Here is a 16,459-nt window from a genome sequence, read left to right as displayed (position 1 = left end):
GGAAAAATGCGACAGCCAATCCAGAAGTGTAAACACAAGTAAATTTTGCTGCATGGAATTACACCGTCTTGCTGGCTGGAATACAGAGAGGAAATACAGCAAGACAGCAACATGCAAACCAGGCTTTACAACGAGAACGTATTTGCTTCTGTAATCAAAGTCTGCAATCTGTAAGCCAGCAGAATTCACTGGAGCAGGGATGCTCAGCCGCTTCAGCCTGCCATCCCTGCATGCACCCCGCGTGCCCTGACCCGCCTGCCCTTGCTGGCAAACACCTCTGCGGACAAGCATGCGCCATCCCCTCTCACATGCTGGTAAAGCAGAAGAAACGTGCGAGTGTGTGCGAGGCTCAGTCCGGAGGACGGGTCGGGGGGGGGGGGACTGAAGTTTGAGGCTTTGGGTTTGGAGCATCTGCACATGTACTGTCCTTCACAGCCATGCAGCTGCACAGGCACTGCTGAGGCACATGGGACGTAAAATGTGTACACAGGCTGGGTACCTTCTCCGTTTTACTTCTTGAAACAGCCCTAAACTCTTAAATCTTGCTAGCTACTGTAAAATACACCTTTATTTTAACACTTCCTTATTTGGCTGCTTCTTGTTGCTGCTTTCAATTGTGTTTAAAATCCCTGCATAGCATCCAGAGCCGTTAGGGGATGCTTTATAAATACAATTAATTATCGTTATTATTATTACAGCTTTACAATCTCTCTCTTCTTTTGCCAAGACCTGCTCCCTAGAGGTGGTTCAAAGCAAGAGGAGTTTTGTCTTGTTTTTATTTGTCCTGCCTTATCTGCCTTAATTAAGTATTTGGGCTCTTCAGGGCAGGGAAGATGTTTTTTAAGTCTGCAGCCCTGAACTTGACCAACCCATGTGGCAATATAAATATTCTGTAGTAAAAATAATATTTATTGCTGCAGTTAATTTGTCTGGCCCCATTTTTAGTGAACAAAGCAGAAGTAAGAGGCTCTGAAATAGAGAACAAGTAAAAAGCATTTCTCTCTCTCTCTCTTAAAGAACAATAAAATGAAATGAGGAAACAGCCGTCATTACCAAACACTATCACAGCATGCGTGAGGTGTGACTAAACTGGGGTCAAACCATGCGAACGTTTGCAGTGCTGCCCTTGTGGGTGGATGTCTGTCCATGTGCAGGCTCCGCAGCAGGATCACGGATTCGGGATGCCCATTTGGGAACCGACTTGAGACACTGGAATTAAAGAGGCAGGATGACATCAGGAGGCTTTTAATAAGCAGTTTCTTGTCTGTACAGAGACAGTGCCAGTCTGCATTTCCCTAACTCCTACTCATTTTTTCTAAGTACCGTTTTTTACCCTGCATCCCCTTTCACTGGTATATATTGTATTTTTCACTGAAGTATTTAGCAAATGTTTTTCCAAAGCATTCGGCAAACATTTGTCAAATATTTGTGCTTGCCTGGATTTGTTTCCCCCACAACCAGTGTTTATTAGGGTCTTGTCAGGAAGGAAAAAAACTAAATACTGATGAAATGCAGCAGGGCAAAAGTGCTGAGCCCAAGGGGCAAAGGCAAGAATGGCTGGAAAAGGGGGCTGTTCCCGTCCCCGGCCTCCCCCTGACTGATGCCGGCTCTACAGGGAGTGGGGTGAAGGCACCTGGGCTGGAGGTGGAGTGGGGACCTGCGGGGCTCCAGCATCACCTCCTGGGGAGCCAGGGCTGCCAGTGAGGGCAGCAGCACCCCCGAGCCCCCAGGGGGTCCAGGGGGCTGGGTCAGCAGGCGAGCCCCCAGCCCAAGGCATTGGCAGCAGCAATGGCAAACGGCATTGGGTTCACGCTTGCTGTTTCGATTGGGGAAGCTCGTCAGGCTTTGCGGCTTCTGCCCCAAACCAATGATACCGAGCTGTGGGGATATATGTTCATCACCTTGAGCAAATTAAACCCATGCCAGCAAAAAGAGGAAAAGAACTGCATGCTCAAGGTGGTTTTTAAACAGTGGTAACTGAGTTACCCTAAAGCCGCAGCTTAAAAGAAGCCATCAGAGAAAATTCTGATTTACCAACAGCAGAGAAACTGTCTGGTGAGTCTCAGTCTTTGGGAAGGCAGCTTTCCAGGACAGAAAAGGAGCCCCAGGTTAGTTCGCAGAGCACGCAGGGCTGCAAGGGCGCGGGCAGGCAGCAGCACACAGCGGCGGATGTGCAGAAATGCAGAGGCACGGCGGGGCTTGCGGGTGCTGCCAGACACCCGACTTCTCATTGCCTTTTTTTTTTTTTTTTTTTTCTTTATCATCAGGCAACTGCCTTTTGGATAAATTCCATCCACTGTAAACACCGGTTTCGAGCTTCTCTATAATTCTTCTTACAGAGGCATGTCTGCACTCACAAGTTGGGACAAATAATGACATGAGCGGTCCTGTTTATGGGACTGACTGTGCCAAAACCCAGTGGTTACAGGCAATAAGGACACACAGGATGATGACAGACCACTGAGAGCTGCCCACTCCCCCATTTAACCTTTCTGGCAGCCATGTAAATGCAGGTTCTGTAGCCGCTTCATTGCAGCAGCTGCATCGCCAGTTAGCACCATTTAAAACATTGTTAGACATTATGGGTTTGGACATTATTGGACATTAGTTATACCTTGGAGACGCAGGCAGCAGTGGAACACTGATTCTCCTGGGCCCAAGGAAGCCACCTCAATCAGCAAGACAGACTTGAGAACACTTACGAGGGGTTAAACAGGAAAAACAAACCCTGTGTAGCCAGTAGAGAGACTACCCTGCAGTAAGGGTAGCTATAGCCTAGGATCATTAGCATGCTTTGCTAATGTGCTTACTACTCCAGAACTTTCTTTGCAGTCAGACCATCAAGCAAGGGGAGCAATCTAAAGATGCTATTCTGGTTTGTTCTCTGTGTTGACAAGCCCCAAACCCATGTGCTGCACCCACTGACAGTTCTGATCCTCTGATCCTATGGTGCGGCACACAAATAAAAACTGATTTCATTGCAAAAGGCTCTTTAGTTTTTAATTTAGCTATATTCTGAACTCCACATTGCATGGAGGGGAGTGGATTTTCCATGGTATCTGGACATCAGCCAGCAGCAATGTCTCTTAAAAGAAAGGGGCACTCTTCAAACAGCTGAGCATTTCATATAAATCCATTGTGTTCTGACATTTTTCATATTTGGTAGCTCTTAATCGCAACGGTTCCAGACACGGTACATTTGTGGGGTTTATTTTAGTAACAGGATGTTGGCTGCGTTTCAGCATATGGACATACATATCTAGAGAAAGCCCTGGGTAGTCATCCTGCTGGAAATCTGAAGAAAAAAAGGCCTGATTCTGCTCTACAGATGACGCAAGCAACTGCAATGCTTCTCCCCTCAGCTGCTTTCTTCTGGATTCACATCAGCATCTCTAACTGCACAGGGGCCCAGCTGCTGAAACCAGCTCCAACAGGGCAGGCCATCTGTCTGCTCCAGATGGTTTGTAGCTGGTCACACATTAACTCCTTTAAACAGGTCTGTGTTAAGGTATCATCCTTCTAAAATGCTGCTCCAAATTCACCGGAGGTCTGAAATGACCGAGTTCAACGATATTATGCTCCAAAGGAATTTGACCCTTCTAATTCTTCTAACTGGTGTTGCAATACTGTTAATATCCGGATTGCTGAGGGCAGCTTGGTGCAAGGTTAGCGATACCTTTGACCCTCCCCATCTGTCTAAAGGCTCCGGCAGATGAGCCCTGCCAAATCGCACCAGGGCAGCTAGCAAGGTCCTTGTCCCTGTGACAGAAAGGGAAGGAGCAAACGTGTCAGCATCCAGTGCCAGTGCAGTACTCAGCCTGAGAGTTTGCACTGACCCGCATCCCCCTCGGCAGCTCACAGGCTAATGTGAGAGCAGAGCCAGGTCTGTCGTGCCAGTGATGGAGGAAACCTCAGGACACCCACGCACATCAGACCAGGTCCTGGGGTGCCCGTTCTGCTGCTCCCCAGCAAGACTGGGATCCACATGTCACCACAGAAACACAAAACATCTCTTTTGAAAGCAAATATAGTTGATTTCAAACAGCAAAACGCAAGAAGTGGGGGTTCAATCACAGCCCTTCTATGTGGGCTTGGTTCTCTGGGGACTAGTTCAGCACCTGGCTCCTGGGGCTGGGAGATAAAATTTCTCTCCTTAGCCTGAAGAGACAGAGCTTACTGTTTTCAAAACACTTTTTCCCAGGTTTCTGCCTGATTGTCTTCCCTCCTCTTTGCCAGCTCAAAGGTATTGATCTCAGCAGGGTCACAAGTAAACTTCAAAGGCGGTCACACTTGTCCTGCTTGTTGAGGACCACGAATGGCACCATCTGAGCCTTATCATGTCCCTTCTTGCCTCCACATGGCACCACAGGGGTCTTCTGGCCGTCACGTAGCTGGGCTGGGGACAGAAGTCACACCACCAGCCAGGACACATGAGGGAAGAATCACGGAGAGAAGCAGTAGCCCCAGCCCGCCAAGCCTGAACAAAGCCACGCCATTTGGGGCAAACGCCAGCAGTGCTTTAGATGGCACGAGACTGGAGTGACACCTTCTTTTTAATTTCTTCAGTCCATTTTTCACCTTCAGACAACACAGCAGAGATTTGCACACTGGCTGTCTTAACATCAGCCTGAAAAATCTCTATTTAGCTTCTTTTCAGTGGTGCTGAGCAGTCCCATCTGCAGGTGGGCACACTGCATGGTGAGAATGCAGAGCACCCAGGGCAAGAAAGGCCTCAAGTCTCTGAAACATTAATGTAAGAGCCTGACTTGCTGTGTCTGTGCCTGAAAACATTGGCCCAGGACATTCCCATTCTGCAAGTCACTTTGTTCCTCCACTTTACCCTGTTGGAGAGGAGCAAAGTGTTTACCTGAGCTCAGCCTGCGCCTGCTGCAAAGTGTGGGTCATGGTGATGTGAACACCACCAAAGGAAGAAGAAGCTGTTCCAAAATTAAAATACATCCCCAAACTTTGCATTGTTCTTTCCTCGTTCGTGACAAGGTGTTGGTGATCTGTGAAAAAAAATCTGCCTACACCAAAACATGTGTTTCTTGAAGGAACAGCTTCAGGTAAATTTTGCAAGTTGCTCTTTCCACCTTGACTACCACCACAATCAGGAGGAACTCAAGACCAGAACGCAGCAGCACCAGCCACTCTTTTGGCCTGAGATACTCTGATTTCATCATGGCACATAAAATCAGAGTGCCTATGACTCACCACTGCTACTACTCAATTTTTCATGATGTCCCATTACATCTGAAGAAGCAAGGGGGTAAGTGAAATATTAACAAGACTTTACATTTTTGGGTGGTGACATCACAGCTCTAAGGCACCAAGGCAGCATTTAAGCAGCTGTAAAACCAAGCCCCATTTTCCACTGCAAGTTTCCGTGCGTTAGAAATAGATTTGGTTACAGCTACTTGGTTACAAGCACCTGCACTTAGGTAGAATTTCACTCCTGTAACAACCCAAACTCCCACCCAAACCAAAGCTCCTTTTTGCCAGGCGCTGGGCACAGCCATGGCACCCTAGCCCAGACGTGGGGTGCAGCGGCCCCTCGCTTCAAACCACACCACAGGGCAGGCAGCTGGGTGCCAGCCACCTGGGTGGCAATCCCTGGTTCGGGGGGGGGGGTCACCCTGTTCATGAGGTGCTGGTGGGTGGATGGAGGAGAGAGGGAGGCTGCCCAGAGCCAGCTGCCCCCAATCCCCCCTATTATCATAGAGGCAGAGGGGACATCCCTTTGGTCCTGGAGGATGTGCCTACATCCCAAACCTACTTCCCTGCCTTTGACCAGCCCCTGTGCTGGGGGACCCAGCCCACAGCCGGCCCATGGGGGGTCCGAAGCCATCGCCCCACAAGGAGGTTCCCAGTCCATAGACACCACCTGGGCTGGGGGTGTCTGGACCTCTGGTGACCCCTTGGTCAACATGTGGGTGGGATCCTCGGGAGAGGGGGTGTCGCCATCCTATAGCCTCTAGATGCCAGTTAACAACAAGGGGGTCCCCTGCTTCCCACACAGCTGGACCCCAACTCCCTCACCAACCCACGTGGGGGGGTGCCCAGCCCCTCCAAACCCCCACGGTGGGCTCTGGCTCTGGCCAACACGTGTGTGTGTGTGTCTGTGTGTGTGTGTAAAATCCTCGCGGGGGGGGGGGGGGGGGCACAGTACGAAGGTGGGGGTCCCACCGCTTGGTGGTGGTGGTGGGAGTCCCTAGCCCCGAGCAGGCGCACGGAGCTGCCCCGGCCGGGCCGAGCCGAGCCGAGCCGAGCCGTGCCGTGCCGTACCGGCCCGCACCGCCCACAGCCCCGGGGGCGGGGAGGCGGCCCCGGCCGTGCCCTTAAGGCGTGCGAGCGGCAGCGGCGGCGCGGCACATGGCGGCGGTAGCGGCGCGGTGCTTGCGGGGCGCCCGGCGCCTCCTGCCCGCGGGTGCCCGGCGGGAGAGCTGCGAGCTGGCCCGGCTGGCGGGGCCCGTGGTGAGAGCGGGGGCGGGGGGCTGGCGGGGGGGCCCGGCCGCGGCGCTGCGGGGCCGGGCTGGGGATCAGCGCGGGGCTGGCCGTGCCCTGCGCCCCCCTGGGCTGCGGGGGGGACCCCGGGTGCCCGCCGTGCCGCTGCAGCGCCCCTCGGGCGGCAGGCACAGCCCCTCCGCCCGCCCGGGGGGCGCAGCGCCCGCCCGCTCCCCCCGCGTTGTTACCCGGGGTCCCGGCGGCGGAGCGCGGAGCTCCGGGCCCAGGGCACCGGGCAGAGGCTCCGGCAGGGCCCGGCAGCCCGGCTGTGGGTGCAGTGGGGGGCTTGGGGCGGGGGGCGTGCTGTGCCGTTGCCCTGCAAAAGAGGGGGGCAGCCCTGGTGCTGCCATGGACTCCCTGGGTGACCAGCGAGCCGCTTTCCTCGCTGCCAGCCCCTTGGCCAGCCCTTGCAGGCTCTGGGTGCAAAGGAAGCCGTGGCTCGCTGTCCTGGAACCCTGCGTCCATCTGGAAGGAGATGGCTCTTGGGTGGCCACAGCGCCGAGCGCCTTTGGCAGAGGCTTTGGCCAAGGGGGGCATGCACCACAGCCCTGGTGTGAACCCCCTGCCTCTGCGCTTCTTTGCTTTTGAGTCTTCTGCCCTGCCTGGTCAATAAGTGCCAAGTACTGAACTGCTCGGAGGCCTCCTGGCACCGCAGCGCTGCCCGTGGGGCTCGGGCAGTGGGGAAGTACAGATCGGTTTCGATTCCTGTAGGTGAAAGCATCAGCCCTAGCTCAGTGCTCTGCTGCTCCACCTGCGGCACAGCTTGCTTCACCACGTGCGCAGGGAACCTCAAACCCAAACCTACAGCTGTCATTAGCTAATGATCATTTCTGTGCTGGAACTATTACGGAGGTACAGACCCCTCCGGTGGGGATTACTCACAGCAGCAGGTCAAATGTGCCCGGGCCTGCCAGCACTGCATCCTCAGGCAGCGGTGGGAGGTCTAGCGAGGAGAAGGTTTTGTTCTGTTCTTCCTCTGGCCCCACAGGAGCTGGTTCTCCGGCAGCACTGGGCTCTTGGCTAGTCAGCTGCTGGGTGGAAAAGACATGGTCCCCAGCCATGCCCACCCCTCAGTGGGTATAAATGTCTCTAAGTCCGACCATCTGGCTCTAGTTGTGCCACAACACTCTACCTCAGATGCCTGTAGAAGGGCTGTCCTCTTGCCAAGGGAAAATGAGGGCTGGAGTGCAATCTCTGCTACAGCATCATCAAGCCTGGCTGTAGCCCCTGGCGAGGAACAAGCAGGCTGGACTTGGTGTTTCTCCAGGGAGGAGAGGATGTTGTGCTTTGGAAGGGGAGTTTACCACAGGTGCATGGAAGTGTGGAAAGGCACTGGGATTTTCTTATTTTCCCCCTGTATGCATCTTTCATCCTGAGAAAGAGGATTTCTAGTGAAGCCATTATGCCCCATGCAAACAAGGTCATTTGGCAGATTGGCTGTGTAACACCAAAATACCACAGGGCAGGTAGAGGTCTGCTTTGAAAGACAAAGCCGCTGAGAGCCTGCGTGAGTCCTAGAGCTGCCTGCTCTGCCCCAGCAGTGCTGGCAAGCAGGGACAGGTTCCCAGGGCAGCAGACCCCTGGCCTGGAGGTGAGGTGCTGCGGTGACACCAGAAACTCGACTGTTCATAGCCTGACTCCTGAGGAGAGGTGGTGTTCCTCAAGTCCTAATGCATCCTCATCTCACCATCACCTTCTCTTCCCATCCTAGTTTGTCGCCCAGCTGCTGGGGTTCCTGATCAGCGTGGTCAGCTCCATCTTCTGTGGCCACCTGGGGAAAGCAGAACTGGATGCTGTGACACTGGCTGTGTCCGTATGTATTACTGTGATTCCCCTCTGATGTAAAATATACGAATTATGTGTCACCAAAAAAAGAAGAAAAAAACCCAAACCTGTAGGAATGCGTGTGTGAGGACCCCCTGTGTAAGCACAGCCTGATGCAATGCAAACATCACATCCACCCAACTGTTCTTTTGCCCTGAGCATAGGCAGGAGGTGGGAACTGGGCAGTTGTGAGTGTACCAGTGTAAGGCCAGCACCTGGGCAGGGAGCTGGAGATTGTGACCAGCTCTCTGGACCCGCCAGACCTAGATGTGCATGTGTGGCTAGGAGCACTGCTGTTTGTGGTCATTCAGGTAGTCACCCCTTGCTAGAAGATCCTTTTCCACACCATAGGGGAGAAGGGGCCATTTAGGTAACAGGAATGTGTTATTCTGAGGAATAGAGAAGGGCTGGAAATTTCCCAAGAACGCTTAGAGAACTGTCTCCCCAGGCAGCTGGGAGGGACAGAATGCTTTGGGCCAGGTCCCTTGTCACCTTCCCTTGCAAGCCAAGTCACTTGCCTCTCCTCCAGGTTATCAACGTGACAGGCATCTCCGTCGGCTCTGGTTTAGCCTCAGCATGCGACACGCTGATGTCCCAGGTCAGTAGCGGCTCTCCCTTTCTTATGCCTGGTGGCGTTTGATCGGTGGTGTCTTGCCTCCTGTGCAGTGTGGTCTGGGCACAAAGCGGGAAGGATGGCAGCTTCCAGTCAGCACGGGGCTACAGATGCGCTGCCTGGAGCCTGCTCCCTCCCTGCAGCTCCCCCAAGGAGCTCTGGGTCATGCCTGGGTAGCCAAGAGATGTCCAATCTGCCTGAGAGCCACTTATACCCAACCAGGCTGGCATTAGCCACGGCAGAACATGGGAAATGCATTTAATCGGCCTGTTGCTGCCCTGGGTCCTGAACATTTACCCAGACCCTTTGGTTCTCTGCAATGCTCACCTTGGCCCTCTCTCCTGACTCAGACATACGGTGGCAAGAACCTGAATCAGGTGGGCATCATCCTGCAGCGGGGAATCCTCATCCTGCTGCTCTGCTGCTTCCCTTGCTGGGCGCTCTTCATCAACACGGAGCGGATCCTCCTGCTCATCCGACAGGACCCCGAGGTCTCCAGGTCAGCGGTGAGATCAAGCCCTTCTGGATCAGGCATTTGGCTGTGGGTGGGTTGCCATGTAGTGTTGAAATCAAGGCTCTGTGGAGCTTGAGGGCAACACTGCCTGGTTTGGCTCTTGCTTTGTTCTATCATTAACTGGGGAAACAACTCCTCTTTCAGGTTAACTCAGGTCTACGTGATGATCTTTATTCCAGCGCTCCCTGTAAGTTGCTGCTAAAGCTGTTAGAAGCTCTGTATCCCTCATATATATACATATCCTCTGTATCAGTCATTAGGGGAAAGGAGGGAGGGTCCTTGCTGTATGGATCACAGGGCAGCATGGTTTAGGGCTTTACAACGTACCCCTTGAACCTGGGCCTTAACAGATGCGTGCTGGCCAGCAGCTGTTGGACCAGCAGACATGCAGTCTCTCATCTTGCTGTGCAAAGGCTTTTACTGCAGGCTGTGTCTCTGCACAACACGTAACTGGTGATGGACATTGGAACCAGTGTCAGCAGGGCTCGCTCTTAGCCCTGAGATAAAGGCTGCAGTTTGCTGCTCGCACACACTCACAGCTGCTGGACTCTTGGCTAGTGACAGGGAGCACTACCCCTGGGAAATAAGCATGGGTTAATCCTTTCTCCCAAGGGTTCCAGGCTCTCTTGCTGATGAGGAAGCACAGATTTCCCATTTAGAGACTGATCTCTCTTCCCAGTGAGACTGAGAGATGCAGATGCCTTTTGTTACCCTTGGCTTTGGATGCAGCTGGTGCTGGCAGGTGCCACACTTCAACCAGACCACCGGAGCAGGGTGTTGGACAGCCTGCCTGGGGCACCCTGAGAAGGCAGTGCAGGATGCTGAGGGAAGGACCCATCTGTGAGTGTTAAGTGGCAGCTTGAACCATGTGCTGTGGTGCTGATGAAATGAATCTTGACTTTTGCAGGCGGCATTTCTGTACCAGCTGCAGACAAGATATTTACTAAGTCAGGTACTGTATAACTAGTCAGGTTCTGGGCCATAGATTAAAGGTATTCCTAGGAACACTGATAAAGTTGGGGATCTAAGTTCATCCTGTTCTGGAGGGAGCTGGGCTGAGGAATGTGTGATGCACAGCCCCCCAGCTGGCCCTGCAGGGCAGGGAGAGCTCATGGGAACCACCCTTAGTTTGCTCCATTTCCCCATTGCTACCTCCCAGCTCTGCATTTTATTGATTGCACCAGCTCCTGAGCCCTGCATACTACCCTCTGCGTGTCTAACACAATCCAGCTTTACCTGAAACAGGAGCCACCTTCTTGGCTTTCTCCTTGGGAATTGCTGAAGCTCCCTCCTCTGTGTTTGCTACAGGGGGCTTGGGTGGTGTTGGGGAAACAAACTCCAAAGTCCCTCCTTGGCTTCCAGGCGATCATTTTGCCTCAGGTGTTGACGGGGATTGCAGCCAACATCCTCAATGTGGTCATGAACGCCTTCTTCCTATATGCACTGAAGCTGGGCTTGGTGTAAGTGTGAGCGGAGGTGGTGACAGCCTCTCCCTGGGTGCAGGGGTTTGCTCAGGGCTGGGGGTGGCGGGGGATGTCCTGGGTACCCAGTTCTACCATGCGCTGTCCCCAACCAACCAGCCTGCAAAGATAAGGCCAGAGGCATCTGCAGGAGGGCTCACATGGGTGCCACCAGGTCTCTTCTGTGGTAGCTGAGGAGTGTGGGGAGGATGTCATCTGTAATCTGCCTGTCTCTCTCCCCAGGGGCTCTGCCTGGGCTAACACTGTTTCTCAGTACACCCAGGCCATTCTCCTCTTCCTTTACGTGTGGTGGAAGAAGATCCATGTGGAGACCTGGGGAGGTACTGTTCATGGCTTAATCCTTCAAAATACCAGTGTCCAGCCCTGGGGATTTTGCACTGTCACGGGCACCTGACAAAGCAATTACCATCCCCTGAAGGCAGGAAGATGCTGTAGCCATGTCCTCAAGGCTGTAGTTCCAAATGCATTCTTGTTGATCATCCTGTCTTGGGAATGGTACAGCAGCAAGACCAGGCTGATGTCCTGTGATCTGCGGTGCTGATTGTCCTCAGAGAGCATCCAGGAGAGCATATAGTTCCCCTTCAGGGGAGGAAAGGGAGAACATGCATTCATTTTGCTTCACCTCACATTGCAGGTTGGACCAGGGACTGCCTCCTGGACTGGGGCTCCTTTATCCGGCTGGCCGTGCCTGGCATGCTCATGATGTGTATTGAATGGTGGACCTTTGAAATCGGGAGCTTCTTGGCAGGTGAGTCCAAACCCTCTTTTTTTTTTTTTTCCCTGTAGTTCAAACAAGTCATCTTCCAGCCATGCCTGCTCTGGTGGCTGCCTCTTGAGTGTGTCCCACCTCCTACTGGCAGCCTCCTCGCCTGCAGGGTTGGTTCTGCAGGATGCTGCATCTGTTAGATGGGAACCCTGCAGTCACTGCCTCCTTGCCAGCAAAGGAGGGGTTTAGTTCTGACCTAGTGAAGGAAGGGATGAATCTTTTCCAGGGCTGCTCAGTGTGGTGGAGCTGGGTGCACAGTCTGTCATCTATGAGCTCTCCTCTGCAGCGTACATGGTAAGGGCTGGGTGTATTAAACCAAGATCAGCCTGGGAGGAGCCCCCAGATCAAGGCTGGGGAGGGAAGCAGGGGTGGGCAGCAGGAGTCCATACCAGGCAGGTGATGGCTCTCAGACCTGCTGTGCAGCTGCACATCCAGGGATGTGCTGCAGGGGGAAAATCCCTTTACTGCAGCAATGCCAGTTTGCCCTGAATTAGTTACTGGGGAAGAAGAAAATTGCTCCAGGCTGTGTTGCTGCTTACCTCCTCCTTGTCTCCTGCTACTCAGGTGCCTCTGGGCTTCAGCGTGGCTGCAAGTGTCCGAGTGGGCAATGCCTTGGGATCGGGGGATGTAGTGCAAGCCAAGACCTCCTGCATCACTGCCCTGCTGTGCACAGGTCAGCCCAGGTCCTGCAGAGCAGAATAAAGGGCAATTATCAGCAAATGGTTCAGTTCCCCTCTCACAGGGCAGGGGACCCCCCCCTAGGAACACAGACCCACTTGTTTCAACCCTCTGTTTGGGGAAGGTGAAACCCTGGCTCCTCTTGTCTGTTAGGAACCTCGTGCAAAGGCTGTGATAGTTAAAAATGCAATTTAGCATTGTCCTCTACCTCCAGATGGTAGAGGGATTATCTGGGGAGAAAGTGAGGAAAACAGATGTGTCCTCTACTGCAGTATCACCTGGAGGTCAGCCAAGTCCAGTCCCCATCACATGAAGCCCCTGAGCTCTGGGCCTGGGTCAGGAGCTTGCCCTTGAAGCAAGCAATTTGACTATTTCTTTTTCTTTCAGGAGTTTTTGCTGTGGTGGTTGCAACATTGCTGGGAACCCTAAAGGATGTGGTGGGATACATCTTCACCAATGACAAGTGGGTTAACAGGTTTCTTTTGAGTATTAACTTCTTGGAGGGTGCAATTTATATCCCAGGAACTGCTCAGAAGCTGCTGACAGAGTTCACAAACCTCCATCTGTCAAACACGTTCCCAAAGGTGTCATTGGGCAGCACAGGTGCTTCTGACACTGGGACACTACCATGGTGGTGCCCAAGCTGCACACATCCCCTCGAGTCTCATGGGCTGGGATCAGGCTTTGCAGCTGGCCAAGGGAGATATGTCAGGACCAGAGTCCCTTGGGACCAGGTGGTGCTGCTTTCCCTGATCAGTATGTACATCTTCCCAACAGGGAGATCGTTATCTTGGTGTCCAAAGTGGTGATCATCTTTGCTCCGTTCCACTTGTTTGATGCAGCAGCAGTGAGTATTCCCTCATATGGAGCAATTTCTCTCTGCAGGTTGGGGTGCAATGGAGAGTGCAAAGCTGCATTTAAGCTTACTCTTATCATATAAAATGATACAGACGAGGAAAGCGATAAACTGTCAAAGCAGCTGCTTGCATTACCTATAGCACCTCAGTGTCCCCTGTACCTGTAGCTGCCCACTGGCATTGCTGCAAACAGCCCAGTTCATTCTCCCTCTTCTCCCCAGGCAAGGCCTCAGCTTTTTTACTAGCTTGTCAGAGCAGCACAAGTGAGCAGCTGGGTCTTCAGGGGTACCAGGTACTCCCAGCATAGTGGCAGTGCTCGTGGAACTGGTTAGATAGTAATTTCAGCCTGTTTCCTCCTGCCCTGTCCCTGGGAGAGGGACCTAGGCAGTGTGGAAAGCACTATGGGATCCACTGGCATGCCCGTCGGTGCCTGCAGACAGCTCCATGTTCTGTGCCTGGCTCGGCAGGTGGAACAGGAGGAGTCCTGTTTCGTGTGCTCTGCGATGTGGCTTTGGTCCCTCTTGGCTCTGTGGGACAGTGCTGTGGGTACCCCTGTTCACAGAGCCGTGCCGTACCCCAGGGCTTTGTATTTTCTGCAGCATGTGCTGTGTCCTGTGTATTGATTCCTCTGCCCGCTTTCCTTAGGCGACCTGTGGCGGTGTGCTGCGGGGCACAGGGAAGCAGAAGATGGGTGCTATCGCCAACGCCATCAGCTATTACGCCATCGGCCTGCCCGTCGGCATCTCACTGATGTTTGCAGCTAAGATGGGGGTGTTAGGTACGTGCGTCCTTGATTTGGCCTTGTATGAGCCGCCAGCATTGCTTCTGCTGGGGCAAACCCTGTGCCTTGAGCAGAGGCTCAGCCCTGGAAGTTGGGCTCAACTCCTCCTTCGTATCACTGTGCTGGATTGCACGCTGAAGCATTTGGCAGGCTCTGAGTAGCCTGCATCAAATGGGGGCTGGGGTGTCCCAGTAAATCCAGTCTTGCTCCCACCCAGCACAGGGTGTTTCCTCTCTCTGCCCCTCAGGGCAGCTCTCCCATCCAGGCTGGGTTAGACAGGGGCAATAATCTGACCCCGCTGAGGTCCTCGGGCAGTTTGGCAGTGGCTGGCAAAAGCAGGTTTCCCTCCAGCCCTCCCTGAATTAACGTTGCGTTGCTGCAGGTCTGTGGGTGGGGATGATTGTTTGCATCTCTCTGCAAGCTCTTTCCTTCTCCGCCTTTGTCATGCGCATGGATTGGAAGAAAGCTGCAGGAGAGGTGAGACTTGTGCTTTCCTCTGCTCTTGAAAGGTGACGGGCGAGTTCCTGTCCCAGTGCCATGCCGCAGCCCTCTGGAAGGAGGCACAAGTGAAATGGGGTCTGTCCCCTGTCCCGCAGCAGGGGAGCGGTTCAGGGCTGACCATGCTTGCTTTGGGGGTGTGGAGGGAAGAGGCTTGGGTTCCCTTGCCTGGGCAGGGCACCCTTGCTTTGGGAAGAGCAACACTTCCACGTGTTTCTAGGCTCAAGTCCGAGCTGGAATGAAAAAACAACTGGAAGATGTGAACTCCAGTGGCACGGCTGCTAACAAAACATCTGCTGTGGGTATGTAACCTGGGCCTGACGACAGGGATGGAGCCCAAATTCTCCACCCAACCCTTCCCTTCCTTCATAGCCACGGCAGCCAGCTCTGCCCTGCAGATGGCTGGAAAGAGCATAGTGTCTGGTGCTGGTCCCAGGCCAGTGGCACTTCTCCTGTGCTTAGTAATGGGGTCTAAGGCACCCTGTTTCCCCTGTCACCATCCTGGCAGCTCCACGGAAGAGCCTGGGCTGCCAGCCAGTGACTGCATCACCTGGGAACACCTGCCGCTTTGCTGTGGCATGTCCCGGTGTCCCTCAGCCTTGGGAAAGGACCCTGAGGACTGGCACTAGTGCTTGTGCAGCATCAGACTGGGAAACCCTGACTTCACAGCCTGTTCCCTGCAGCACTCACTTTTCTGTCACACAGACTACATCTCTGACATGAACACCATGGACACTGTGGTCCTGCCTGAGAGCATCATGGGAGGTGAGAGGCAACCTGACCACCAGCTCATCACACAAGAGGAACCCACTGTTGTCCTTGCTCCTCCCGCTGTGGTGTGGAGGGCCCTGATCATCCGCCGTGTGCTGGCTGCTGCCGCTGCCGTTGCTGTCCTGCTGGTGGGCATACTGGTCCGTCTCCTGACCGGCAGTGGCTAGAACCAGTGACACTGGGGAGCTGTGTACAGAGACAGAGGGCACGTGGTAATGTCCCAGGAGGATGGTGCTGGGGAAGACGTTCCCCCTCTGTTCCTTGTAAAGGGTCACTTTGCTCAGTTTCTGGTTAACTCACAATGTTTTATCCCACGTGCAGAGTTCTTAAAGGGGTTGAGGATGTGGCATCTGGGAAGAAAGTGTTTGAAAGCCAGTCCCTCTCCTGCACTGCACTGGGATGTCACTCGTGATGGGTGGGAGCGTGTCCTGGGGCTGGCCCAGGAAGGAGACAAGGACCTTGTGCTGCTGTCCTGCTTCCTACTCCCTGGGGGCATTTCTCTGTGCCATCTGCTAATGGCGGAGGTTCTTGCTGCCCACAGCACCAGTTTCCTCACACACTCACACACCAATCTGTGCCAGCGCCTTGGCACGGCAGAGCCCCCTCGCTACCTCTGCAGCAGCACAAAGGCTGATTTTTGTTGGGAGATGGCTGGCTCCCCTGCCTGCTGCCGGGGCGTTGGGTGCTGGCTGCTGGCCCTGCTCTTCCTGCTGTGTGGCAGGCACAGGGCCTAAAGCAACTCTTCTTTTCACTTTTGTAAGGTGGGATTTTGATACAATAAAGTTTTCTGAGTAAATGTTGAGCTGTTAATGTGGTGTGAGCATGACCCTGGTCATTGGCATGACCAAGCCGTGAGAGGAGAGCCCTGAGCTTGGTTTGTGCAGCGTGGGGGGCTCGCGCAGGGCTCAGCCTCCTGTCTGTGCCCTTTGGGGCTGGCTCTGGGTGCAGCAGCAACCAGGGGTTTGCCTTAGCTGGGCTCACAGAGCTTCCCTTTGGGTACCAAAGCAGGGGTTGTGCATCTCCATTGCTTCCCACATGAGAGGGTAGTGTGGTGCACAACCCCGCAGAGCAATCAAGTAACTGCTGTATGTCTTAATGCAAATACCCCCACGCTACCTGCCCTCAGGACTTGTCCCAGGCTCTTACCTGCAGTTAGGTGACAGTGTGGCACA

The 16,459-nt window shown here is 53.9% G+C and overlaps 1 protein-coding gene and 1 long non-coding RNA gene across 4 annotated transcripts; one reads left to right on the top strand and one right to left on the bottom strand.

The window, feature by feature from the left end:
* Positions 1–94: 94 nt before the first annotated feature.
* LOC121099167 lies at positions 95–8,271 on the bottom strand. Its single transcript, XR_005831419.1, has 3 exons — positions 8,198–8,271; positions 7,387–7,532; positions 95–1,209 (listed from the first exon to the last, which is right to left on the bottom strand). It is a non-coding gene; the product is annotated as an uncharacterized LOC121099167 (long non-coding RNA).
* LOC121099142 (multidrug and toxin extrusion protein 2-like) lies at positions 6,366–16,083 on the top strand. Of its 3 annotated transcripts, XM_040617779.1 has the most exons (18): positions 6,366–6,474; positions 8,216–8,317; positions 8,858–8,926; positions 9,292–9,440; positions 9,600–9,642; positions 10,363–10,407; positions 10,818–10,915; positions 11,159–11,256; positions 11,571–11,684; positions 11,929–11,996; positions 12,267–12,375; positions 12,768–12,843; positions 13,158–13,227; positions 13,883–14,015; positions 14,401–14,495; positions 14,737–14,818; positions 15,222–15,499; positions 15,609–16,083. In XM_040617779.1, exons 1-17 carry the CDS (start codon positions 6,373–6,375, stop codon positions 15,452–15,454), a joined length of 1,686 nt encoding a protein of 561 aa, XP_040473713.1. In that variant the 5' UTR covers positions 6,366–6,372; the 3' UTR covers positions 15,455–15,499; positions 15,609–16,083. The 3 variants fall into 3 exon arrangements, with proteins under 3 accessions (XP_040473713.1, XP_040473708.1, XP_040473720.1); XM_040617774.1 differs by having other exon boundaries at positions 15,222–16,083; XM_040617786.1 differs by lacking the exon at positions 10,363–10,407 and having other exon boundaries at positions 15,222–16,083.
* The last annotated feature ends 376 nt before the right edge of the window (positions 16,084–16,459 follow it).

The sequence above is a fragment of the Falco naumanni genome, chromosome 1, assembly GCF_017639655.2.
Source record: "Falco naumanni isolate bFalNau1 chromosome 1, bFalNau1.pat, whole genome shotgun sequence".
In the NCBI taxonomy this organism is placed as follows: domain Eukaryota; kingdom Metazoa; phylum Chordata; class Aves; order Falconiformes; family Falconidae; genus Falco; species Falco naumanni.
Note: the sequence above shows the minus strand (reverse complement) of the source record. Positions and strands in the feature narration are given on the sequence as shown.

Bases quoted from the DNA above. Each gene is read 5' to 3' on its own strand.
- LOC121099142 (XM_040617779.1), top strand. From the start codon at position 6,373: ATGGCGGCGGTAGCGGCGCGGTGCTTGCGGGGCGCCCGGCGCCTCCTG. The intron at 8,318-8,857 runs GTATGTATTACT...CCTCTCCTCCAG, and splicing joins CTGTGACACTGGCTGTGTCC to GTTATCAACGTGACAGGCAT. The intron at 8,927-9,291 runs GTCAGTAGCGGC...CTCCTGACTCAG, and splicing joins GCGACACGCTGATGTCCCAG to ACATACGGTGGCAAGAACCT.